General features: G+C 52.9%; 2 protein-coding genes across 9 annotated transcripts; one reads left to right on the top strand and one right to left on the bottom strand.

The window, feature by feature from the left end:
- The first annotated feature begins 20 nt into the window (after nucleotides 1-20).
- STX4 (syntaxin 4) lies at nucleotides 21-14,256 on the top strand. Its single transcript, XM_021086404.2, has 11 exons — nucleotides 21-334; nucleotides 523-624; nucleotides 737-836; nucleotides 973-1,047; nucleotides 1,787-1,857; nucleotides 4,798-4,906; nucleotides 4,978-5,054; nucleotides 6,550-6,687; nucleotides 8,152-8,262; nucleotides 8,361-8,459; nucleotides 8,554-14,256. The coding sequence occupies exons 1-10, from the start codon at nucleotides 305-307 to the stop codon at nucleotides 8,439-8,441; spliced, it is 894 nt and encodes a 297-aa protein (XP_020942063.1). The 5' UTR covers nucleotides 21-304; the 3' UTR covers nucleotides 8,442-8,459; nucleotides 8,554-14,256.
- Nucleotides 14,243-24,347, bottom strand: ZNF668 (zinc finger protein 668). 8 transcript variants are annotated; one of them, XM_021086402.2, is made up of 4 exons: nucleotides 24,281-24,347; nucleotides 19,792-20,081; nucleotides 16,358-17,026; nucleotides 14,243-15,923 (listed from the first exon to the last, which is right to left on the bottom strand). In XM_021086402.2, the coding sequence occupies exons 3-4, from the start codon at nucleotides 17,002-17,004 to the stop codon at nucleotides 14,711-14,713; spliced, it is 1,860 nt and encodes a 619-aa protein (XP_020942061.1). In that variant the 5' UTR covers nucleotides 17,005-17,026; nucleotides 19,792-20,081; nucleotides 24,281-24,347; the 3' UTR covers nucleotides 14,243-14,710. The 8 variants fall into 8 exon arrangements, with proteins under 8 accessions (XP_020942061.1, XP_013843162.1, XP_084873033.1 ...); XM_013987708.3 differs by having other exon boundaries at nucleotides 19,956-20,081; XM_085016907.1 differs by lacking the exons at nucleotides 19,792-20,081; nucleotides 24,281-24,347 and adding exons at nucleotides 17,340-17,711; nucleotides 23,385-23,899.
- Between the last annotated feature and the right edge of the window lie 38 nt (nucleotides 24,348-24,385).

Raw genomic sequence — 24,385 nt, 5'->3', positions numbered from 1 at the left:
CGGTGCGGTGCGCATGCTCCAGTCATCCCAGAGGGGGCGGGGCTGAAGCTACGGGAGCGGGAGGGGGGTAAGAAAAGGGAGTTCCAACCTGTGGAAACTTGGGGGTCCCCGAGGTCGGCTCCTTGTCCTCGACGGTGGATGGTGTCAGGGATAGAGCCTCTGGCGGCTCGTGGGGGGCGGTTAGGGGTCCACAGGGTGAGGGCAGAGAGAAGTGTCAAGAGAGTGAGTGGGGTACAGGAGTTCCAAACTTAGAATCTCGAGGCCCTCTGGGCTCCCGCGCCGGGGAGAGGGAGCTCGGGCCGCCATGCGGGACAGGACCCACGAACTGAGACAGGTGAGAAGTCCGGCGCAGCGGGGTTGGGACAGGAGGACGGGGTAGGGTCTAGTTGGAATGCAGGACTCCTGGTCTTCGGGGCAGGGCAGGGAGGGGTAGCTGTGGGATTGGAAGACCCGGAAGCCCGTGAATCCCGCGGGGCGAAAGCAACAGCAAGGAAGTGATGCCAATGACCCCGGCCCTGTCAGGGAGATGACAGCTCTGACGATGAGGACAAGGAGAGGGTCGCGCTGGTGGTACACCCGGGCACGGCACGGCTGGGCAGCCCAGACGATGAGTTCTTCCAGAAGGTAAGAGGCTGGGGTCTCGGTCTGGATTCACGAGGGGGCTGGATGACCCGAGGTGCAGAGCGGTCTGGAGGACTCCCATATCTGCTTCAGCCCTCTCGGTCATCCTCCCCAGGTCCGGACAATTCGGCAGACTATTGTCAAGCTGGAGAATAAGGTCCGAGAGTTGGAGAAGCAGCAGGTCACCATCCTGGCCACGCCCCTTCCCGAGGAAAGTGAGTGAAATCGCGAGTGCAGAACGCATGCTCAGTCAGAGGGATTGTGGGGATGGTAGTTCCATGCAGGTGGTGGCCAGGGAGATTTGTTGAGGTAGGGGCCGTGCTTTGGGCATCATGGCTTTTTCTTGTTCAGGCATGAAGCAGGACCTGCAGAACCTGCGTGACGAGATCAAACAGCTGGGGAGGGACATCCGCGCAGAGCTCAAGGGTGAGCGTCTAGGAACTCAGATAGATACTTTGCTCTGATCCTGCCCAATGCCTGATATATCCGCGAGTGTGTGACCCAGAGAGGCCAGTGATATATAACCAGACCACACAGCAGGCCTGTGTCTCGAATCTCCATCTCCTGGCTTCCAGTCCAAAGTTCTTTCCACAGCGCAGGCCTGCCTCTCAGGTTCCCTTATTTACAATGAAACCATTTACATTTGACCCTTGACCAAGGTGGAGATTAGTGTGGCCACTGGCCCGCCCCCAGTCATAATCTGCAAACAATTCATGGTCCGCCCACCATATCCCAGGTTCTTCGTGGGTGGATTCACCAAAACGTGGAATGTGCAGTGGTGTATTCTGCATTTATTTTCTAAAAATCCAGGTGTAAGTGGATCCACACAGTTCAAACCCATGCTGTGCTAGGATCAATTGTGCTCCTACAATTCCTCCTGCCTAGGGTGCATCCTTGGTGCAAACAGATGACAGTTTTGTTCGGAGGCCTTTGCATACCTGTGGGAATTCTCTGGTATACTTATTTGCAAAGGAAAGTATACTTTCACCTGTCAGAGCCTCAGAATATCATTTTATGATCAATTCTATTTCCCCCAAAACATCCTATGGAGATTAACAGCTCTCTATTGTATGGCCAGGCAGCTGGGGTCCTAAGTCCCCAAATGAATTTCAGAAGCCACAGGTCAAACCCTTTCCTCTGCCAATACCCTTATATCTTCCCACAGCCATAGAGCCCCAGAAGGAGGAAGCCGATGAGAATTATAACTCGGTCAACACAAGAATGAGAAAAACCCAGGTGGGTTCATTATTCCCAGAACTAGGACATTTCAACAAGTGTTTTCTAGATAAATAGCTGGCAGATGTAAGAAGGAAGGGTGCCTAGAGATCCTTGGGTCCAGCCTGATGATGTTCCAAATGGGGAAACTGAGGCTCCGAGAGAAAAAGGACTCACTTAAGGTCAAGAACCCAGGTCTCCTAACTTCCAGTCCATTATAACATCCTGCCTGCTTCTTCTCCACTCAATGAGAAGTTGCTGAGATCCCAGACATGCTCTGGGCTCAGCTGTAGGAGATACACTTTCTAGAAGCCAAGAGGGGGAGTTAAGCTTGAATAGATGATAAAGACATAACTCAGGAAGGACTTGGCAGCTAATGGCTCTGCCCAGGGAAGAAGAGGGCCCAGTCAAATGACTGGGAGGTTCCCTGCCCATGTGACAGGGACATCCTCTGCTCCAGAGGCCGAAATCAAGAAGTCAGGAAGAGAAGAAGTTCCCGTCATGGCGCAGTGGAAATGACTCCGACTGGGAACCATGAGGTTGTGGGTTTGATCCCTGGCCTTGCTCAGTGGGTTAAGGATCCGGTGTTCTCATGAGCTGTGGTATAGGTCACAGACGTGGCTCAGATCTGGCGTTGCTGTGGCTGTGGTGTAGGCTGGCAGCTGTAGTTCCGATTAGAACCCTAGCCTGGGAACCTCCATGTGCTGCGGGTGCAGCCCTAAAAAGCCAAAAAAAAAAAAAAAAAAAAAAGAAGTTAGGAAGAGGAACTTCTGGGGGTGGGGTATGGGGGGAAGGTCACTGAGTCACCATCTTTGTAAGGAGAGTTGAGGTCTGACCAGCCTCCTCTTGGTGCCCAGTGGGGAGGGGTTTTGCATACTTAGAGCTCAGAGTTGGAATAGGTGGGCCCAGAGCTCAGCAAAGACCCCAGATTGAAGACGAAACAGTTTGGGCATCTTGAAAGGGTGCAGCTGAAGCCGGGAGAGCAGCTGTGTCTCTGAGGAAATCCAAGGAATGAGCACATTTTATTTTTTTATTTTTGTGTCTTTTTAGGGCCACACCCACAGCATGTGGAAGTTCCCAGACTAGGGGTCAAATCAGAGCTATAGCTACCATCCTACACCACAGCCACAGCAACCCCAGAGCCATGCCGTGTCTTTGACCTATACCACAGCTCACAGCAATGCCAGCTCTTTAACCCAGTGAGCAAGGCCAGGGACCGAACCCACGTCCTCATGGATACTAGGCGGGTTCTTAACCGTTGAGCCACAACAGGAACTCCAGGTGTGAGCACATTTTACTTATATTTATTTATTTATTTATTTTGTCTTTTTGCCTTTTCTAGGGCTGCTTCCCACGGCATATGGAGGTTCCCAGGCTAGGGGTCTAATCGGAGCTGTAGCCACTGGCCTACACCACAGCCACAGCAATGTGGGAAATGAGCCACATCTGCAACCTATACCACAGCTCATGGCAATGCTGGATCCTTAACCCACTGAGCAAGGCCAGGGACTGAACCCGCAACCTCATGGTTCCTTGTCGGATTCGTTAACCACTGCGCCACGACGGGAACTCCAAGCACATTTTAGACACTGAGGAATGGACAAGGTGAGAGGGCGTTTCAGGGGGAGGTTATGGTGGTCGCTGGTGTGAGAGGCTGGAGTGGACCTGTGAAGTCTGGGCAATCACTGGACCTCCAGGTATACCTGGCCCACCTCTAGTCTAAGCCGTGAGGCTGGTGTTCAGCAAGCATTCAACACCTATTTATTAAGGGTCTACTGTGTGAGGGCCTTTTCTAGCTGTTTGTGAACCAAAGACCCCAATCCTCGCGGAGCTTACATTCTGGTAGGAGAGAGAAGCACCATAATAAATCAGGAAGTTATTTCAGAACATAGGGTGGGTTAAGGGACCAGAGCAGGAGAAGAGGGATTGAGAACACTAGGAGAAGGCAAGTAGCAATTGCAATAAGGCAGAGAAAACTCTGTTCACAAGGTGATATTGAGGGAGTTCCCCTTGTGGTTCAGCGGTAATGAACCCGACTAGTATTCATGAGGATGCAGGTTCGATCCCTGGCCTCCCTTGGTGGATTAAAGACCTGTATTGTGGTGAGCTGGGGCTTAGATCCCACGTTGCTGTGGCTGTGGTGTAGGCTGGAAGCTGCAGCTCCAATTCAACCCCTAGCCTGGGAACTTCCATATGCCACGGGTGAAACCCTAAAAAATAAATAAATAAATAAATAAATAAATAAATAAATAAATAAATAAATAAATAAAAAGCAAAAAAGAAAATTGGAGTTCCTGTTGTGGCACAGCGAAAACGAATCTGACTAGTAATCATGAGGTTGCGGGTTCAATCCCTGGCCTTGCTCAGTGGGTTAAGGATCCGCCTTGCCGTGAGCTGTGGTGTAGGTGGCAGGTGCAGCTCAGATCTTGTGTTGCTGTGGCTGTGCTATAGGCTGGCAACTGTGGCTCCAATTTGACCCCTAGACTGGGAAGCTCCATATGCCTTGGGTGCAGCCCTAAAAAGCACAAAAAGGAAGGGGGGGGCGGCAAATAAATAAATAAATAAGAGGGCGACCTTGAAACACAGACTAATTACCTTTGTGGGGCCTGAGCATTTTAGGCCCAAGGAGGGGCGAGTACAAAGGCCCGAGCTGGGGCTGTCCTTTGTTCATGGAGGAGTAAGGAGCCCACTATGGCTGGAGGGAAGGAGTGAGGAAACAGTATTGGAAGGTGAGGTTAGATGGGAACCAGGGAGAGGGGTGGGTCATATAGGGCCTCTCAGGCCCTTGGGGAGGGCTTTGACTTTCACCTTGAGGGACTGGAGGAGCCCATTCAAGGCGGTTAAGGCGACAGGCACCTGTAACAGCTCATGCTCTTTGCTCCCTGTACCCATGGGGATGCTGAGGCCCCGAGGGAGCAGGGATCCTCCCAGGGGTGCCCAGCCTCTCTTCTCCCTCCTTAGCATGGGGTCCTGTCCCAGCAATTCGTGGAGCTCATCAACAAGTGCAACTCCATGCAGTCCGAGTACCGGGAGAAGAACGTGGAGCGGATCCGGAGGCAGCTGAAGATCAGTGAGTTGCGGCGCCGGGCCTGCCGGGTCAGGTGACCTGACCAGCGCTGAGCCTGGCCTTTCCCTTCACAGCAAATGCTGGCATGGTGTCTGACGAGGAGCTGGAGCAGATGCTGGACAGCGGGCAGAGCGAGGTGTTTGTGTCCAACGTGAGTGGCCGGCCTCCTTCTGTCCGCTCTGAGTCCCGGCCCTTTTGCATGGAGGGAATCCTGAGGCCCAGAAGGGAATGAAGGAGCCTGCCTGGGATCACTCCTCAGGGCCCTGGCCCCGGTTCTAGGCCGGAGGGCTGCCCCAAGGCTCACCATGAACTTCTTTCTGTTTTTTTCTTAATTGTTATTTCTCCAATACAACTTTTTTTCCTGCTGTATAGCACGGTGACCTGGTTACACGTACATGTACACATTCTATTTTCTCACATTATCAGGCTCCCTCATAAGTGACTAGACACAGTTCCCAGTGCCACACAGCAGGATCTCATTGCTAATCCATTCCAAAGGCAATAGTCTGAATCTATGCGCCCCAAGCGCCCCATCCACCCCACTTCCTCCCCCTCCCCCTCGGCAACCACAAGTCTGTTCTCCAAGTCCATGATTTTCTTTTCTGTGGAAAGGTTCATTTGTGCCATATATTAGCTTCCAGATATAAGTGATATCCTATGGTATTTGTCTTTCTCTTTCTGACTTACTTCACTCAGCATGAGAGTCTACAGTTCCATCCATGTTGCTGCAAATGGCATTATTTCGTTCTTTTTTATGGCTGAGTAGTATTCCATTGTGTATATATACCGCATCTTCCTAATCCAATCATCTGTCGATGGACATTTGGGTTGTTTCCATGTCTTGGCAATTGTGAATTGTGCTGCAGTGAATATGCGGGTACATGTGTTTTTTCTAAGGAAAGTTTTGTCTGGATATATGCCCAAGAGTGGGATTGTGGGGTCATATGGTAGTTCTATGTATAGATATCTAAGGTATCTCCATACTGTTTTCCATAGTGGTTGTACCAGCTTACATGCCCACCAACAGTGCAGGAGGGTTCCTTTTTCTCCACACCCCCTCCAGCATTTGTTATTTGTGGACTTATTAATGATGGCCATTCTGACTGGTGTGAGATGGTATCTCGTGGTAGGTTTGATTTGCATTTCTCTAATAATCAGGGACATTGAGCATTTTTTCATGTGCTTGTTGGCCATCTGTATATCTTCCTTGGAGAAATGTCTGTTCAGATCTTTTGCCCATTTTTCCATTGGGTTGTTGGCTTTTTTGTGGTTGAGTTGTGTAAGTTGCTTATATATTCTAGAGATTAAGCCCTTGTCAGTTGCATCATTTGAAGCTATTTTCTCCCATTCTGTAAGTTGTCTTTTTGTTTTCTTTTTGGTTTTCTTTGCTGTGCAAAAGCTTGTCGGTTTGATTAGGTCCCATTGGTTTATTTTTGCTTTTATTTCTGTTGCTTTGGGAGAAAATAGCCATAAGGTTGATGTCTGAGAATGTTTTGCCTTTGTTCTCTTCCAGGAGTTTGATGGTGTCTTGTCTTATATTTAAGTCTTTAAGCCATTTTGAGTTTACTTTCATGCATCACCATGAACTTCTGAGCCTATGGCTGGTTTCCCTGTGACCTCTCCCTCCACCCCTGTCCACTCTCCAGATACTGAAGGACACACAGGTGACTCGACAGGCTCTAAATGAGATCTCGGCCCGGCACAGCGAGATCCAGCAGCTCGAGCGCAGTATCCGTGAACTTCATGAGATCTTCACTTTTCTGGCTACGGAGGTGGAGATGCAGGTGGGCGCCCCAGGCAGCCGGCTGGGCTTGATCCTGCCCCCACATGTGAGACCTTGCTCAACCAGAACCCCTGCTGTGACTGTCCGCCCACCTCCACTCTTAGCCTCTCTCTGCGAGGCTTCTGTTCTCCTCCAGACTGGCCTGTACTTCCATCTTAGCTGTGCCTCCAAATTGCGTCCTCCTCAGGAGTTCCCCCTGGGGCTTAGCGATAATGAACCCAGCTAGTATCCATGCGGATGTGGGTTCGATCCCTAGCCTCGCTCCATGGGTCAAGGATCTGGCAATGCTGTGAGCTGTGGTGTAGGTTGCAGATGCGGCTCGGATCCTGCATCGCTTTGGCTGTGGCGTAGGCCGGCAGCTGCAGCTCCAATTCATCCCCTAGCCTGGGAACTTCCATATGCTATGGGTGCAGCCCTAAAAAGAAAAAAAAAAAAAGAAAGAAAGAAAAGAAAAATCGTATCCTCCTCAACAGCTACCCAGATGGCCACTCTTCTGTGCACTGCACCCCAGTCCTCAAACTTGAGCCCACCTCGGGCATGGCCCCAACTTTGGCTCCCCCTCCACTAACAGACTCCACCCTTATACCTCTGAGAGCACCTGAACTGCCCCCCAGAGGACCTGCCTCCCAGAACTTGCACAAGCATGGGGCGGGCGATGGTGTTCTTCTCCCAGCCCTGGTCTATAAGAGAAGGGGTGCTTCCAACCCCGTCCAGAAGGAGCTCTTACCCCGTGAGTGCTGGAGCCATTGCTCTTCCCAGGGAAGAGATTTTGCTCAGCAGGAGCACCAGGACCTGAAGGCTGGCAGTGCCGGGAGGAGACAGGGATCAGGGAGCTTCACAGCAGCTGGGAGTCAGGCCTAGAACAGGTGAATTCAGACTGATTTGTGAGGGGACAGAAGCTTGCCCTCCATGAAAAGATATGAGCCATTAAAGGCACCCAGCTCCCAGCCAGCCCTGCCAGTAGAGGCTATAGGTGGCAAGGGAGCAGGGCAGAAGGGACCACAAGGTAGAAGGGGGCTTGGAAGCCCCCTTTGGAGTGTGAACTTCGGCCAGATGTGGTCCTGCCTCCACTTTTGTTTTTTGTTTTGTCTTTTTAGGGCCGCACCCAGGGCATATGGAAGTTCCCAGGCTAAGGGCTGAATCAGAGGTGCAGCTGCCAGCCTACACCACAGCCACAGCAACACCAGATCTGAGCTGCATCTGTGACCTACACCACAGCTCACGGCAACGCCGGATCCTTAATCCACTGAGCGAGGCCAGGGATCGAACCCGCATCCTCTGGGTACGAATCAGGTTCTTAACCCGCTGAGTCACAATGGGAACTTCTCCATGCCTTTGTTAGTGCCCTGTTTTCAGCCAGGAACGCCCTTCAGTCTTGGGGCTGTGGTGGGCAGACAGAGGAGCTGCTGGGCCTCCACCCCGAGTCCCTCCTACCCGCCTGAACCCTCCCTCCTCTTCTGAGCAGGGGGAGATGATCAACCGAATCGAGAAGAACATTCTGAGCTCAGCAGACTATGTGGAACGTGGGCAGGAACACGTCAAGATGGCCCTGGAGAACCAGAAGAAGGCAAGGAAGGTGAGCGTCCCGCCACCCACTCCCCTGCCCTGGGGGGGGCTCTCTCCCCCCGCCCCCCGAGAGTTTCCCCGACCATCCCCCCTCCTCCTCTCCTACAGAAGAAAGTCTTTATCGCCATCTGTTTGTCCGTCACTCTCCTTATCCTGGTGGTCATCATTAGCGTCTCCATTCTGGTGTGACAGCATCGTGGATTCTCGGTGAGATTCTGTGGGGCCCCCCCCAGCCTGCCCCCTCCCTGCCCCCAGCCTCTCCTCCTCCCCTCAGACCCTCTTCTCCCTCCTTCCCTTGCAGGCGCTAAGAGCACCAGGGACCCAGGGGCTGCCTTCCCTCCCCGAAGCCAGGGGTGGGCAGGACAGAGCCTCCAGCCCGACCCCTTCCTCACACTGGCCAGAGGGGCAGACGGTTCTTCCAGGGCCGGCAGCCACTCATCCATGGGGCCTCCCCCCCTTGGGCCACCATGCCTGGGGGCAGGCCTGCCGTGTCCTCTTTGGCTGGGACCCGTGGTTTTGTAAGAAATTAAAAAAAAAAAAAAAAAAGTTTGGAGAATCTCCTTTGCACATGTGTTGCTGAAAAGGCTGGTCCAGGGCCTCCAGGTCTCCACCGCCTTCCACCTCCTGGCCACCCTTGCGGACAGGCCCAGCCCAGGTAGCCTCAGATCAGACTGTCCTGGGTGCTGTGGCCATGCCAGCCTGCCACTGCCCTTCTACTCTCCCATGAGAACAGGTGGGGCCGGGAGGGGGTAACACCCACATCAACCCACTGTCCCTGGGGAAAGACCCCGTGACCACCTAACCCCACAGCAGCGAGGCTGGGCCAGGCCAGGCTGGACACGGGTGAGCTGAGTGTGTGTGTGTGGCATCTGAGGGCGCTGCTGAGGCCAAGAAGAGGCACTGTGACAAATAATTGCCTCTGTTAATTTTTTTTTTTTTTTTCCATTTCTAGGGCCACTCCCACGGCATATGGAGGTTCCCAGGCTAGGGGTCTAATTGGAGCTGTAGCTGCCAGTCTACACCACACCACAGCAATGCAGGATCCGAGCCGCGTCTGCCACCTACACCACAGCTCACGGCAACACCAGATCCTTAACCCACTGAGTGAGGCCAGGGATCGAACTTGCAACCTCATGGTTCCTAGTTGGATTTGTTATTCACTGAGCCATGTCGGGAACTCCTTTTTTTTTTTTTTTTTTTTTTTTTTTTTGGTCTTACTTTTTTTTCTTTTCTTTTTAGGGCTGCACCTGAAGCACATGGAAGTTCTCAGGCTAGGGGCTGAATCGGAGCTGCAGCTGCTGGCCTACGCCACAGCCATGGCAATGCCCGATCTTTAACCCACTGAATGAGGCCAGGGATTGAACCACATCCTCGTGGATATACTAGTCAGGTTTGTTACTGCTGAGCTACACTGGGAACATGGTTGTTGGCAGGGAGGGCCTGTCTCGGAGGTGGTGATATTTGAGTGTGGTGCTTAATGAGGAGGGGAAGAATCAGGGAAGAGGTTGCCAGGCAGAGGGTTCAGGAGGCCAGGCCCTGTGCCCAGAAAAAGCATTGCCTTTTAGATAGGAGTTCAGGCTAATGAGCCATCCACCCTGGATCAGCTCACCTTGTTTCCCAGGGGTCTTGTGGCTGAAGAGGATAGAGGAGGCAGGGGAGCCTGACCCCAGGTTTCCATAACTCACCTGAGCTCCGGACTTTAAATTTCGAAGAGTTGCAGGTGCCCTGCCTAGTTCTGGAGCTGGATGTGCTGCCAGTCTTCAGACCCCTGGTTTCAGGAAGCTGGCTTCTGGCTCCTAAGCCTGGTAGTGGTAGGGCGGCGCCTGACCCCGACCAAAGTCTGGGGGCCGGGTTCCAGCCGCCCAGTCCCATCCCACTTTCGATCCCACAGGTTGCCGCTGCTTCTCCTGGCTGCCCAGCGCGCATCGGGCCGCAATATCGCTTGCATCGGGTACACACGTGGGTGCCAGGCTGATGAGAGTCCAGGAAGGGCTGGCCACGTGCTGTCTTTGGTGCAGACTGGGACCCAGCCCCTGCACTCGGGTTGGAGGAGGGGTGAGAGAGAGAGAGAGAGAGAGAGAGAGAGAGAGAGAGAGAGTCGCAGGGGCGCGCTGCCACTAGGCCAGCTCAGCCTCCATTCGCGGCTGGGCGCCCGCCTACAGCGCCTCCCTGTGGACGTGTTGCACCGTTGCATGGTGCCTGCGCGAAGTCCGAGGGTACACTGTACGGGGCGGGGCGTGCCAGAGGGGGTGTTGGTGACCCGGTCGCCACCTGGAAAATGATTGGCCAGTGGACCTAAATGTTGTTCCTGAAGAGCATCAGGATTGGTCCTTAGGGCGTCCTGAAGGAGTGAGCAATTAGAGGACGCTGATATGGGCGGGGCCTCAGAGCCTCTGCACAGACGCACCGGAATGCGATTGGATTGCAGAGCGCCAGGGCCTTGATCAAAACTCCAAGAGGCGGGAGGCGGCCAGCGGTGAGAGCAGGTCACGGGTAGGGAGTCAGGACCTCGCGTGAGAAGGCAGGGCGGGTTCCTGCTCCCTCGCTGCCTGAAAAGTCTGGGAAGGTACCCACGCCTTCGTCCTGCCTGAGATCATTTGTCCTGTGCACAGAGGAAACTAGACGCCTGTAGGAAGGAGCCCCTCATTCTCAGCAACGTGCAAACAATCTGGATGTCCAGCCAATGGTGAAACTGCCAGACCGGATGGATCCTGCGATGATGGAAGATTCAGACACCAGGCCTCTGGGCTTCTCTGATTCTCCATCTCTTCCCCTGAGACCGGCTTCTTCAGTGGAATTCTATCCTGTTGGTCGCCTTGATCCACCCCCTCACCTTTTTGCCTTCAGAATCAAACTACGCAATCCGTGACACCTACTGGGATCTGATAGAGACCGTCAGACCGAGGTGGAAACTATGCCACATCTATGCAGCTGGGTGTCCGTGTGCAGGATGTGCCTTCTGCTTGGCAGTGCTGGACAGCGCCACCCCTGAAAGGCTGCTTACCTGACTCACCGAGGACGCTGTCCAGAACCTCCTGGAAGAGGTGGCTAGATGGCCAAGTGAGAGCACGTTTGCCAGGCTCAGTAATTTGAGCTTTTCCCATTTGTTGTAGAGACCATGGAAGGTTTTTAAACAGGTGAGTGGCAAGTTTGGAGCAGATTTAGCAGACGAGTGGACCTGTGCACTGGAGGTTTCTCAGGCTCCCTTGTGTACACCCCTTCTCTGTGGGAAACCCACCTGATTGAGAGGTAAGGATAGGTTTTGCACTGAAATCCTGTCTTGGCTGCTGCTTAGCCCAGCTTTCAGGGAACATAGTCTGTATTAGTTGTAGCTTTTCCAAAGCCATCTTGTATCACAACCTTTCAACTGTAGACCTCTCCACTTATTCCCTCACCCACAGAATAGTTCCAGGTTCAGATTCCTAAGGAAAGGTGCTTGAGTTCCCACTGTGGCACAGCAGGCTAAGGGTCTGATGTTATCTCTGCAGCAGCATGAGTTCCAACCCCAGCCTGGGAACTTCCATATGCTGGGGGGTTGGCCAAAAAGTACTTGATTGGTCTAGGTCAGGGTACATTGACCTACCTATGAATCCTCTACCTTGAGTCAAGGTCTTACTCTTGGGAGTTCCCGGTGTGGCACAGAGGAAATGAATCCGACTAGGAACCATGAGGTTGTGGGTTCGATCCCTGGCCTTGCTCAGTGAGTTAAGGATCTGGCGTTGCCTTGAGCTGTGGTGTAGGTTACAGACACAGCTTGGATCTGGCGTTGCTGTGGCTGTGGCCTAGACCCGCAGCTGTAGCTCCAATTAGACCCCTAGCCTGGGAACCTCCATATGCCAAGGGTGTGGCCCTGAAAAAAAAAAAAAAACAAAAAAAAACTTCTTTACCCTGGAACCCAGAATTAAGAGGACATGAAGCTAAGAGTTCCCTGATGACTTGGAAATTAAGAACCCAGCGTTGTCACAGCAATGGCTTGGGTCGCTGCTGTGGTGTGGGTTTGATCCCTGGCCCTGGGAACTTTTGCATCCTGTGGGCATGCCCCTCCCCCCAAAAAAGGCATGAAGCTGAGCTGTAGCCCACCTTCAAAATGATGCATAATGTAAATGAGAAAATTCACTTGCTGTGAGCCACAGATATTTGGCGGCTGGTTGATATCAGATTATAATAAGTCTAATTTATCTATTACAGAACCAGTATCCAGAAGTGGGGTGGTGCTTCAATACAAAATAAACCTGAGTTGTGTGGCATTGGCTTTGGAGCTGGACAGTGGCTGGTGAGGAAACTACCACAGGAAGTTGGAAAGTTGGTGATGTATATTATGCAGTGGTGAAGCATTTGGTTAAACTGTAAGCTGGAAATAGAACTAAGCGTATAAATAATGTCCAACTGCGTTCAGAGCTTTAGGCAAAAAATCAGGGAAAGAGAGAGTTCTGGTTGTGGCACAGTAGAAATGAATCTGACTAGTGTCTATGAGGATACAGGTTTGATCCCTGGCCTTGCTCAGTGGGTTAAGGATCCAGCATTGCCACAAGCTGCAGCATAGGCCACAGATGTGGCTCGGATCTGGTGTTGCTGTGGCTGTGGTGTAGGCTGTCAGCTGCAACTCCAATTCAGTCCCTAGCTTGGGAACTTCCATATGCTGTAGGTGCGGCCCTAAAAAGATAAAAGAAAATAATTGGCCACTTTTTAAGCAGAAATGGAAGAGAAGATAGAAACTCCAGGCAGGTGATCCAAATTTTTAACCAGTAAAAGATACAACCAATAAAGCACTTAAACTACAAAATTTGATTAAAACTCATCTTTGAGGCAATGGCCATATTGAATGTATAATTCTCATGCCTTTTGTAAAAACCTCTTAATTGGTCAGTAGTGGTTCCCAATAGATTCTTTCAATTACACAGGATGATTCAGAGAAAAGAGATTAAGAATGTAACTCTCAACTTGCCTACAGCTAAGTCTAGAGAGAGAGGCATGTCTGAAAAAATTGTGAGTTTGGCTGTTGGCCCATAGAACTGACTGGAATTAAATAGATAAGAACTCACCCCCTTAAAAAAAGCTACTAGCTTGGATTTTTTTTTTTTTTCTTTTTTGGCTGTGCCTACAGCATGTGTAAATTCCTGGGCTGGGGATGGAACCTGTGCTGCACTTGCAGCCTGCACCACATCTGCTGCAACATTAGATCCTTAACCTACTGTGCCACAAAGGAAACTTTTTTTTTTTTTTTTTTTTTGGCTTTTTAGGGCCGCACCTGCGGCATATGGAGGTTCCAAGGTAGGGGTTGAACTGAAACTACAGCTGCTGGCCTACACCACAGCCACAGCAACACCGGATCTGAGCCACATCTGCGACCTACACCATAGCTCACAGCAACGCTGGATCCTTAACCCACTGAGCGAGGACAGGAATCAAATCTGCAACCTCATGGTTCCTAGTCAGATTTGCTTCTGCTGTGCCACAACGGGAACTCCAGGAACCTCCTCTTTTCAAATAAATATATAAATATTGTGGTCACAGGTGCAGCATGTGGGATCTGAGCCACATCTGCAACCTACAACTGCAACCACAGCTCAAGGCAACACCAGATCCCAGTTGGGTTTGTTAACCACTGAGCCACAAAGGGAACTCCAGAAACTTAGGATTTTCCAGCTCTGTTTAAAGAATCCTTTTGGATAGCAATGAATTTAAGGATTAAATTGTGGAGAATCAACATCTTTTAATGATATCTTTTCACTCAGGTACATGGTATGTCTCCATTTAGTTAGGTCTCACAGCCCTCTTTATATAGATTTGTGTGTTTTTTGCAAGGTTTATTCCTTTGTGGTTGATGGGTTTGTTGTTATTGTGAATGCGACCCCAAGTATATTTTCTAATTTGTTATTGTAATTTACAGAAAATATACTAACCTTGGGCCTCAGTTTATCTGTAGAAGTACAGGAGTAGAACCACTCAGTAAAAGATCAAATTGAACGGGCAAAACAAAATTAAACAGATTTGTTCACTGCAAGTCTTATCAATGATTTTAATATACTTTGATCACCAAGAATCCCCAAGACAGGTACAGGGATGAATTTCCTGTACTTACTTGACCATGGAATCCTTTGTCACAAGACATTTCTGAAACGTTATTTAGAGAAAGCAATGCATCCAAAGACCCTTCTAGTTTCTAATCTGTCAACCCTGGGGTCTCCACTGAAGCCCATCTGATGCCCAAATTCCCACTCATCCCCAACCAGACAAGAAAACAACCTAGTGTCAAAGTGAGTGTTTTAATGAGTGGTGCCCAGAGAGCCATGTCTCTTGCCAGCCTCTGCTGTCCCCAGCTCTGTCAGGAAGGTGAGCTAGCTGCCTGGGGCGCAGGTATGGATCTGGAGTCTAAGAGTGAGCTGGGGCAAAGGGAAATTCAGGAGGCACCCTGAAGGGGCGGAGCTCCTAGGAGTGTGGCGGAAGGGGCGTGGGCCTCAGGCTGGCCCCTCTTCAGGCATTCCCAGCAAAGCCACAAGGGGCTCCAGGGGTGTAGGGGTCCCGATGGGCACAGGGTGGGTGCGTTCGTGCTTGCGCAGGTCGCTGGCACTCAAGAAGGCCTTGGGGCAGTGGGGGCAGGTGTAGGGGCGCACAGAGCTGTGGGTGCGGCTGTGCTTGCGCAGCCCAGCCCTGTCTGAGAAGCTCTTCCCACACTGGGTGCAGGGAAAGGGCCGGAGCTCTGGGTGTGAGCGCTCGTGCCTTCGCAGCAACGTCAGCGTGGAGAAGGTCTCCTTGCACTCCCGGCACACAAACTGTGGTGGTTTCTCGTCCACCTCCTCACCCCCCACCTCGCCTGCCCCCCCCAAGGGACCAGGAGCCTCCCCAACCCCAGCATCTTGGCACTCCACGTGCTCCACCGTCATGCCCACCACTTGCCACTGGGTGGCCATCACACCTCCTGATTCCGGGGGCAGCCCCAGCAGCCCGGCTGGAGGGTCCCCGAGCCCCGCCCCTGCTGCCGGGGCGGCTGAGCCCTCGCCTGCCACGCTGACCGGCAGCGCCAGCCCCACTACCAGCTCCTGTTGCGGGGGAGCCCCTGCGGCCTCGCTACTTCGATGAGTCCGCTCGTGCTTCCTCAGGCTTGACGAGACCACGAAGGACTTTCCGCAGGCATTGCAGTGGAAGGGGCGCTCACCCGAGTGCACCCGGCTGTGTTTTGTGAGGCTGGCTCGCTCAGCAAAGGCCCGCCCGCACTCCTCACAGCGGAAGGGCCGCTGGCCCGAGTGCACCAACGCGTGTCGCTTGAGGTCCCAGGACGCCACGAACGTCTTGTCGCACTGCAAGCACTTGAACGGCCGGTCGCCCGTGTGCACCCTCCGGTGCATGGCCAGGTCGGCAGGCTGCCGGAAGTCTTTGCCACATTTCTCGCAGCGGTAGGGCTTCACGCCCTCGTGGGCCCGCTGGTGACGCCGGAAGCTCGAGGGGTCGGAGAACATGCGGCCGCAGCGCGGGCACAGGAAGGGCTTCTCGCCCGAGTGCGTGCGCTCGTGACTCTGGTAGGAGCTGAGCTGCGTGAAGCCCTTGCCACAGGCCGGGCAACGGTAAGGCTTCTGTGCCGCGTGGATGCGCTGGTGGCAGGTGAGTGAGGACGAGCGGGAGAAGCTCTTCCCGCACTCTGAGCAGAGGAAGGGGCGCTCGCCTGTGTGGGACCTGTGGGAGCGAGGAAGCTCGGCATGAGGGTGAGCCCACGGCCTGACCCCCACTGAGGGTCTGCACTGTAAGTTGGAGCCCGTTAACATCTCTGGGGCCTTGGCCCAATTCCCTAAGGGGCAAAGGGCTGTACCCCGAGAAAGAAACCTTCAGGACAGGTGTTTATGTTCCAGATATACCTTGGCACACAACATACCAGCCTCACCCGTACCTCCTGGACCTCACCCTCTAAGGTGCCCAACTTCAAGGCCTGCCCCCTTCCTCAATCCAGAGGCCTAGGCCAATCAGGCTCCATTTCCACCCTCTGGCCCCCATAGCTCCGCCCCACTCACCTTCCATTGGCTCATTCGCTCTTTAGGACTCAACGCCTTCACCCTATTGGTGCACTCCTCCCAACCCCTTCGGCCGCCCCCTACCCAGCCCAGTGCCCTCACCGCTCGTGGTTGCGGAGGTCCTTGAGCTCAGCATAGGCTTTGCCACAGCGCTCGCAGCCATAGGGCCGCAGGCCTGCGTGCGTGCGCCGGTGCTTTCGGAACACCGAGGGGTCTGCGAAGCTCTTGCCGCAGTCGGCGCAGGTGTAGGGCCTCTCGCCGGTGTGGCCGCGCTGGTGGATCTTGAGCTTGGAGAGCGCGCCATAGGCCTTGGGGCAGTGCGCGCAGCGGAAGGGCAGCTCACCTGCGTGCGAGGCTAGGTGCACGCGCAGGCACACGGGCTGCATGAAGCGGCGGCCGCACTCCGGGCAGGGGAAGGGCTTCTCGCCCGTGTGGCTGCGCCCGTGACTGCGCAGCTCTGGTGCCGTTTTGTAAGCCTTGGGGCACAGCGGGCACGCGTAGGGCCGAGGCTTAGCCGCTGCACCTGATACCTTGTCCCCACTGGCATCCTCCGCTTTGGGGTCTGTCTCTGGCTTCAGCTTCACCTCGGCGGCCTCCTCTGTGCAGTCTGCAGGCCCGTGTGTGGCAGCGTGACGTGCTGCGCGCGGCGCATTTGGAAATGTCTTGGTACAGGATAGGCACTTATAGCGGCGGCCAGAGCGCTTGTACCCTGGGGCTGGGGACCGGTCCTCCAAAGACTCTACCTCCATGGCCTTGATGGGCTGGGCTTCTCTGTGAAAGAGGCAAAGTTAGGAGTCATACCCCTTTTCCATTCTCCAAGACTTCTCTCCTCACCAAAGCCCCCTAAGGCCTTAGAGGAAACCCTGTCTTAACTCATTTCCCACCCGGAATGTACATCCTTCCTTGCAAATATTCCTGCTTCTCCGGTCTGTTCACTGATGAAAGGAGCTGAACCAGGTGACCTGAGAAGAGCTAAGAGAGGAGGCCGAGACCATCCAAAGGTCCACCTTCACTTCCCTCCCAGCCTTTGGGCTTTTCCAAACCCTGTGGCATTCCCAGAAGGCCCTGGCTTCATCCATCTCACCATCTTCCTTCTTCAGCTCAGTGTCCAAGACCTGTGCAAGGCTGCAGACACAGAGGCCCAGATACGAGTCTGGCCTGAAGGTCTCCAAGTGTCCAGGCCAGAAGACGACAAAGACAGTGGGCTAAATGTGGTGACCGGCACCATTTGGCTGAAAGGGATAGGTTCCCAGTATAGGTATTTTGTTTCTCCCCTCTGGTTGGTTAGTTTTCAGCGTCAGCAACTGTTCACACGGAATCCTGGCCTTGCACAGCTGGACGGGACTCCACCCCAGGTAGGAATCCTGGTCCACCCTCTGCTCTGGAGTGGTTTGGTTCTTGCTCCCATAGCTCTGGGAGTGGGGGAGCTCAGTTACTCTCAAGGAAGCTTGATCCACTGTTAGCAGAAGTGAGAAGCCTCTGATTCAGATGTGATGTCTGCTCTAGCCTGGTCTCCTGGGACCAGGCTCTAGCTAAGGCCCCTTCTTTCTCGGTTTGGGGCCCAGACACCCTCCACCCAGCTGCTCCTGGGGATCATGGCTGGGAGGAAATAGGATTAATGGCTGCATTAGTCTTAACACCAGCTCATCCTCCCTGGGGGATGAAGGGAAGAGGATTAAGGCAGATCCACTTAAGGAGTGCTTGCAGCAGCTGCTGGGGGCAGCCAGGGTGGGGGGAAGGACAGTACTTTAGGGAGGGGAGGGGAACCAGGTAAGTCCAGAAGCTGGGCTGGGAGATAGGAAGCCTGGATTCTAGAGCTCCTTTCTTTCTTTTTTTAACTTTGGCAGTGCCCACAGCATGTAGAAGTTCCAGGGCCAGGGATCGAACAGGTGCCACAGTAGCGAGCCAAGCCACTGCAGTGACAATGCCAGATCCTTGACCTTCTGCACCATAGGGGAACTCCTAGTGCTCCTTTCCAGGCCTGTTTCCTCATCTGTACACTTCAGTGGTTGGTGGCTTCTAAGTTAGGACCCAAGGAGGACTCAGGAGCCCCGAGGCAGGGGGGTGGGGAGGGAGAACAAGGGCTGCATCTTCATTTTAAAAATGTTTTCGGGGGGGTCTCTTGTCTTTTTACGGCTGCACCCTCAGCATATGGAGGTTCCCAGGCTAGGGGTCCAATCGGCCTACACCACAGCAAGTAACACAGGATCCAAGCTGCATCTTCGACCTACACCACAGCTCATGGCAACACGAGATCCTTAACTCACTGAGAGAGGCCAGGGATGGAACCTGCAACCACATGGATACTAGCTAGGTTCGTTAACCACTGAACCACGACAAGAACACCAAGGGCTGCATCTTTCGAATCAGCATCCTTCTAACTGGTGGCCCAGCCTCAGTCCCCCGTCCTTGCACACAACCTAAGGAGTCTTCTCCCAAAGGTACCATGTCATGCTCTGTCCCCTGCTCAAGAATTTTCTATGGCTTCCATCACACCGTGCAAGTCCCCAGGTCCTTCATGGCTTGTCTGAATCCCACCAAGCCGCGCTTCCCAAAGGAAGCTCTCCCTGCATCTCCTGTTTGGTTTTTGGCCTCCATCCTACACCTCTCTGTTCCACCCTCAGCTTTTTCACTTTTCCCACTAAGTCCTAGGGCTGGAAGGTGAGTTCAAGGGCTTGAAGCCCACCCTTTCCCAGGGCTTGAATTCCCCTACACTTCGAGGCAGATCCCCTATCTCTGCCTATCTCTGGATAAGGCCCTCGCTACTCCCTTCCGGATCCTCTCTGGACAGTCTGACTGATAAAAGTTTCTCCTTAATAAACATGATAGCGAGTTCTCTGGTGGCTCAAAGGGTTAAGGATCTGGTGTTGTCCCTGCTGTGGCTTGGGCTCCATCCCTGGCCCAAGAACTTCTGCATGCTGCAGGCAAGCCCAAAACAAACAAACAAATAAAACCTCCTAAAACCAGGATAGCTCATATTTCCTGAGCACTTGCTAAATAACAGGTGATATCCTAAGCTCTTCAAATGGATTAACTCACTTGAACTTCATGTCAGCCCCATGAGAAAAGTTCTATAACTGCCCCCTTTCACAGATAAGGGAAATGAGGCCAAGAGAAACAAGGCTGCAGCACTGAGGTTAAGTGCAGCCTCTGAAGCCAAACTGCCTGGCTTAGAATCTGACTGCCCTCACTTCCTGTGACCCTGTGTGATTTACTTCATACCACAGGAATTCAGTTTTTTGGGGTTTTTTCTTTTTTTTTTTTTGTCTGTCTTTTTGCCATTTCTTGGGCCGCTCCCACAGCATATGGAGGTTCCCAAGCTGGGGTCTAATCGGAGTTGTAGCCACCTGCCTACGCCACAGCCACAGAAACGCAGGATCCGAGTCGAGTCTGCAACCTACACCACCGCACATGGCAACGCCGGATCGTTAACCCACTGAGCAAGGGCAGGGATCGAACCCGCAACCTCATGATTCCTAGTTGGATTCGTTAACCACTGGGCCACGACGGGAACTCCGGTTTTTTCAAGGCCATACCTGCAGCATAGGGAAATTCCCAGACTAGGGGTCACAATGGAGCTGCAGCGGCTGGCCTACACCACAGCCACAGCCATGCCAGATCCGAGACGCATCTGTGACCCACACCACAGCTCATGGCAACACTGGATCCTTAACCCACTGAGCCAGGCCAGGGATCGAACCTGCATTCTCAGGCATACTAGTCAGGCTCATTATCACGTTATCACTGTGCCACCACGGAAACTTCCTATGTCGGGTTCTTAAGCCGCTGAGCCACAATGGGAAATCCAGGACCTCAGTTTTCTCATCTGAAAAATGGAAATAATAACAGTACTTACTTCACAGGGTTGGGCGAGGGCCGAACAAGATAAGAATAATTACTGCCGCCAATTACTGAAGCGTCTCAGAGCCACTCTGCTGAGTATGCTACTGATTTTGAATTCTCTCATAGCTTCCTGAGGTAGGGATTATTGCCCTCATTTTATAGACAAATAAACTGAGGTTCCCAGAGTTAGGGATAAACCCATGGTCACATAGCTAGTTACTTAGGCAGCTGAGACCTGAATTTGGGTGTGGCAATGCCATGTCCCTAACCCGCAGTACTGGGCTGGGCAACAAACCCACGTTGATCCTATTGTGCCAAAGCGGGAGCTCTGAACACTCAACATGTAAGGACCAAAGGCACGGAGTTCCCACTGTGGCATGATGGGATCGACAGTGTCTCTGCAGTGGGTTCGATCCCTGGCCTGGTGCATTGGGTTAAGGATCCAGTGTTGCCGCAGCTGTGGCATAGGCTGCAACTCCGTCTTGGATTTGATCCCTGGCCTGGGGACCCCATATGCCCTGGCAGTCAGAAAGGGAGAAGAACAAACACACAAAAAAATCTTAGGTCTTCAGAAGCTTCTAGGAGAGAGGGATTTTTACTACGCATCTTTTTCAGGGGGAAAATCTGCAAAAGGCCACATAGCTAGTCAAGGAGCCCCGACTCAAACCTAAGTCTTCAGAGGACCTGTGCTGGGCTCTTTCTCTGCGGGTCTTCATTCATTTAAGGTTTAACAGCCAAATCATGGGACTTTCCACTGCTCTTAGGACAAAGACTAATATCTTTTCCATGGCCAGCAAGGCCCTGAACTATTTAACTCCTGCCTACCTCATCTCCCACTCCTCTCCCTTTGGCTCAGTAGGATCCACCCACACGGGCTCCTTTTTTCACCTCAAAGATGCAAATTCCTTCTCATCTCAGGGACTTTGCACTAGTAGTTTCCTCCACTAGAAACACTATCCCCCAGGATCTTTGTGCAGCTATCTCTTCGATTCTGTTTGGGTCTTAGCTCCTTGTCACCTCCTTAAAGAGGGCTTTCCTGGAGTTCCTGTTGTGGCTCAGTGGAAACGAACCCAGCTAGTATCCACGAGGATGAGGGTTCAATCCCTGGCCTTGCTCAGTGGGTTAAGGATCTGGCATTGCTGTGAGCTGTGGTCTAGGTCACAGACATGGCTCGGATCCCGCGCTGCTATAGCTGTGGTGTAGGACAGCAGCTGTAGCTCTGATTCGACCCCTAGCCTGTGAACTTCCATATGCTGTGGGTGTGGCCCTAAAAAGACAAAAAAAAAAAAAAAAAAAAAAGAAAGAAAGAAAGAGGGCTTTCCTGATCATCTTTCTTTCTTTCTCTTCTTTGGCTGTGCTCTCAGAATGCAGACATTCCCTGGCCAGGGATAGAACCTGCGCCATAGCAGTGACAATGCTGGATCCTTCATCTGCTGAGCCACCAGGGGATTCCCCTAAGCAACTTTCTCAATGCTATCTGCACCGCTGCTAATCATTCTCTGGCCCCCCTCCTCTTTAATTTCCTTCCTGTTGCTCATCCAGATAACATTCCTTGCAGGTTCACCACGGGCTAGGACACATACGTATTTATGTGTCCTATTCAAGCTACACATTCACAACTGCCTAGAAGTTTGTTATGGCTGAATGTGCCCCAGCATGGAAGAAAGGCCATGTGAGAACTTAGGCAGGAGGTGGCCACATACAATGCAGCAGGAAAAGAGCCCGCCCCAGAAACTGAACTGGCCAGCACCTTCATCTTGGATAGCTCAGCCTCCAGAACAGTGAGAAATAAATTTTTGTTGTGGCCCCCCTACCCCGTGTTTTGTTCCTTTTCTTTTCTATTTTCTTTGCTTTTTAGGCCCACACCTATAGCATATGGAAGTTCCCAGGCTAGGGGTCAAATCTGAGCTTCAACTGCTGGCTTACACCACAGCTCATGGCAATGCCCAATCCTTAACCCACTGAGTGAAGCCAGGGAGCAAACCCGAATCCTCATGGATACCAGTTGGGTTTGTTACCCGCTGAGCCACAACAGGAACTCTCTCTCTCTTTTTTTTTTTTCTGTTATAGTAGAGCAGATAGATTAAATAGTATTAACTTCTCCCCCACCCCCTGCCATTTTACGGCAAAGGATGAGGCACAAAAAAGTAGCTAGTCATGGTCACAGCCAGTATTCAAAGCCAGGTGATCTACCTCCCAAACGTCTGCTCTCTCTCCTGATCATAAGTGATTGCTAGCACTTATACATTTTATGGTTCAGTTGTTAATTCTGAGAGCCAGGAACCTTTATATTTTTTTTATTTTTTATTTTTTTTGTCTTTTTGCTATTTCTTTGGGCCACTCCTGCGGCATATGGAGGTTCCCAGGCTAGGGGTCGAATCAGAGCTGTAGCCCCCGGCCTACGCCAGAGCCACAGCAATGCAGGATCCAAGCCACGTCTGTAACCTACACCACAGCTCACAGCAACGCCGGATTGTTAACCCACTGAGCAAGGCCAGGGATCCAACCCGCAACCTCATGGTTCCTAGTCGGATTTGTTAACCACTGCGCCACGACAGGAACTCCAGGAACCTTTATTAATCTGCATCCTTTCCACATAGAACCATGCTTGGTGCCCCCAAAACAAACTGAACAGATCAACCTCTGAGACAGTATCTGAATCCAGGTCTAAAGACTCTGCCTCCCCCACAGTAGGAGTCTGTAAAAACGTCAGTTTTATCAACCGAATTTCTCTGCCTTTCCAAGTTCACAAGTTCCAGTGCAGGCAGGCAGCTAGTGCTCCATTAGACCCCTAGCCTGGGAACCTTCATATGGTGAGGGTGTGGACCTAAAAAGACAAAAGACAAAAAAACAAAAACAAACAAACAAACAAAAAAAACGAGATCCCAGCTCTTTCTCCCCCCACCCCACCCCACCCCACAGTCGATTCATTGCTCTGGTGAGGGAGCCCTGTCTTTGTTTACTACTGGATTTAGGTGGGGGATGCCATCCTGCTGCTAGAATAGGCTCTAAATGCCAGGAATGCAGATTTAATTCCCAAAGGGTTTAGGCTAGAACCCTGCAGGCAGGGATGAAGTGAAGAGCCCACTTTTTATCCTCTCTCCATCTCAGTCTCCCCACATGTAAACAAGTAGTCACCGGTAGGCCTCACAGGCCACGGGAGATCCGGTGAGATAGCAGATGGGGAACTGTGAACCATGCAGAGAGGCGAGCTAGTCATCTCCTGAACATCCATGCAATCTGGTTAGCCCATAACCTAATCCCAACCCACTTTTTTCAGCCTCACCTCCAGAGGCACTGTGCCCCTCCGCACCATAGCTCCAGCCGCAATTCTCAAACTTCCCCACCTAAATACATCCCCGTACGCAGTTCCCTCTGCCTTCTCCTGTTGGAAAACTGTTGCATCCTTCAAATACCTGCTTCCCCAGTGCCCCCAGGAATAATTAATAGGTAGTAGAGGTAAGGGCACCACTACACTCTGGGCCTCAGTTTTCTCATCAGAAAAGTGGGGTCTCTGAGGCACGTGGGAGTTTGAAGGGCGTTAGAGCCAAGATCTGCGAAATCCCTGCGCTTCCAGCTCCCTGCAACCATCTATGTGTCCGCATCCCTCCAGGCAGAGAGCCCCGCAGGGCAGGGCCCTGGGCTGACTCTTCGCAGAAAAAGCCCTGGGAAAACGTGGCATCGGATAATGTGGCAAGAAGAAAGGAACGATGAATGAGAGAATGAACAAATGAATGGACCGAAGGCCAGGCTCTGGACAAAGGCCTGCAAGATGGCGTTCTCTAGGACCGCGGGAGGGGCGGCCGAGACCTCGACCGGGGAGGGGGCCGCCGGCACCAGAGAACCGTGCAAGGCCGGCCGCGCGCCTGGGACAAAAGCCCGCAACATGGCGGGCTCTAGGACCCTCGGGCCCGCACCATGCAAGGCGGGCAGCCGTGCCGGCCGAGACCAGGCGTCCGCTGCAGCCGGCCCGCCGGGACAGCCGGCGGGTTCTAGGACCCGCTGGGCCCGGAGCCCGCCCGCGCCCTCCCGGGGCCGCACTCCTCCCGCCCCGCCCGCGCTGCTCGCGCCAGGCTAACCCCATCCGCCCTCGGCACCCACAGGGAAACTGAGGCCCGCTCGGATCGCGTCCGCTCTGGGGCCGCCTGGGGGCCCTTGAGGACTCCTGCCGGCGTTTCCTACCTGAGAAGACTCGGGCCGGCTCCGTGGCGCCAGCGGCAGCTCCTCGCACCGACAGAGCCCGGGACACAGCCAGGGAGGGGCAGGCGCTAGGACCCAGCGGGTGGG

Source organism: Sus scrofa, chromosome 3, assembly GCF_054392235.1.
Source record: "Sus scrofa isolate SSC_HxYL_T2T_F1_AM1 chromosome 3, Sscrofa_HxYL_maternal_Yorkshire_Landrace_v2.0, whole genome shotgun sequence".
Taxonomy (NCBI): Eukaryota; Metazoa; Chordata; class Mammalia; order Artiodactyla; family Suidae; genus Sus; species Sus scrofa.
Note: the sequence above shows the minus strand (reverse complement) of the source record. Positions and strands in the feature narration are given on the sequence as shown.

Bases quoted from the DNA above. Each gene is read 5' to 3' on its own strand.
- STX4 (XM_021086404.2), top strand. From the start codon at position 305: ATGCGGGACAGGACCCACGAACTGAGACAG. The intron at 335-522 runs GTGAGAAGTCCG...CGGCCCTGTCAG, and splicing joins GGACCCACGAACTGAGACAG to GGAGATGACAGCTCTGACGA. The intron at 1,858-4,797 runs GTGGGTTCATTA...CTCCCTCCTTAG, and splicing joins CAAGAATGAGAAAAACCCAG to CATGGGGTCCTGTCCCAGCA.
- ZNF668 (XM_021086402.2), bottom strand. From the start codon at position 17,004: ATGGAGGTAGAGTCTTTGGAGGACCGGTCCCCAGCCCCAGGGTACAAG. The intron at 15,924-16,357 runs GTGAGGGCACTG...TCGCTCCCACAG, and splicing joins GACCTCCGCAACCACGAGCG to GTCCCACACAGGCGAGCGCC.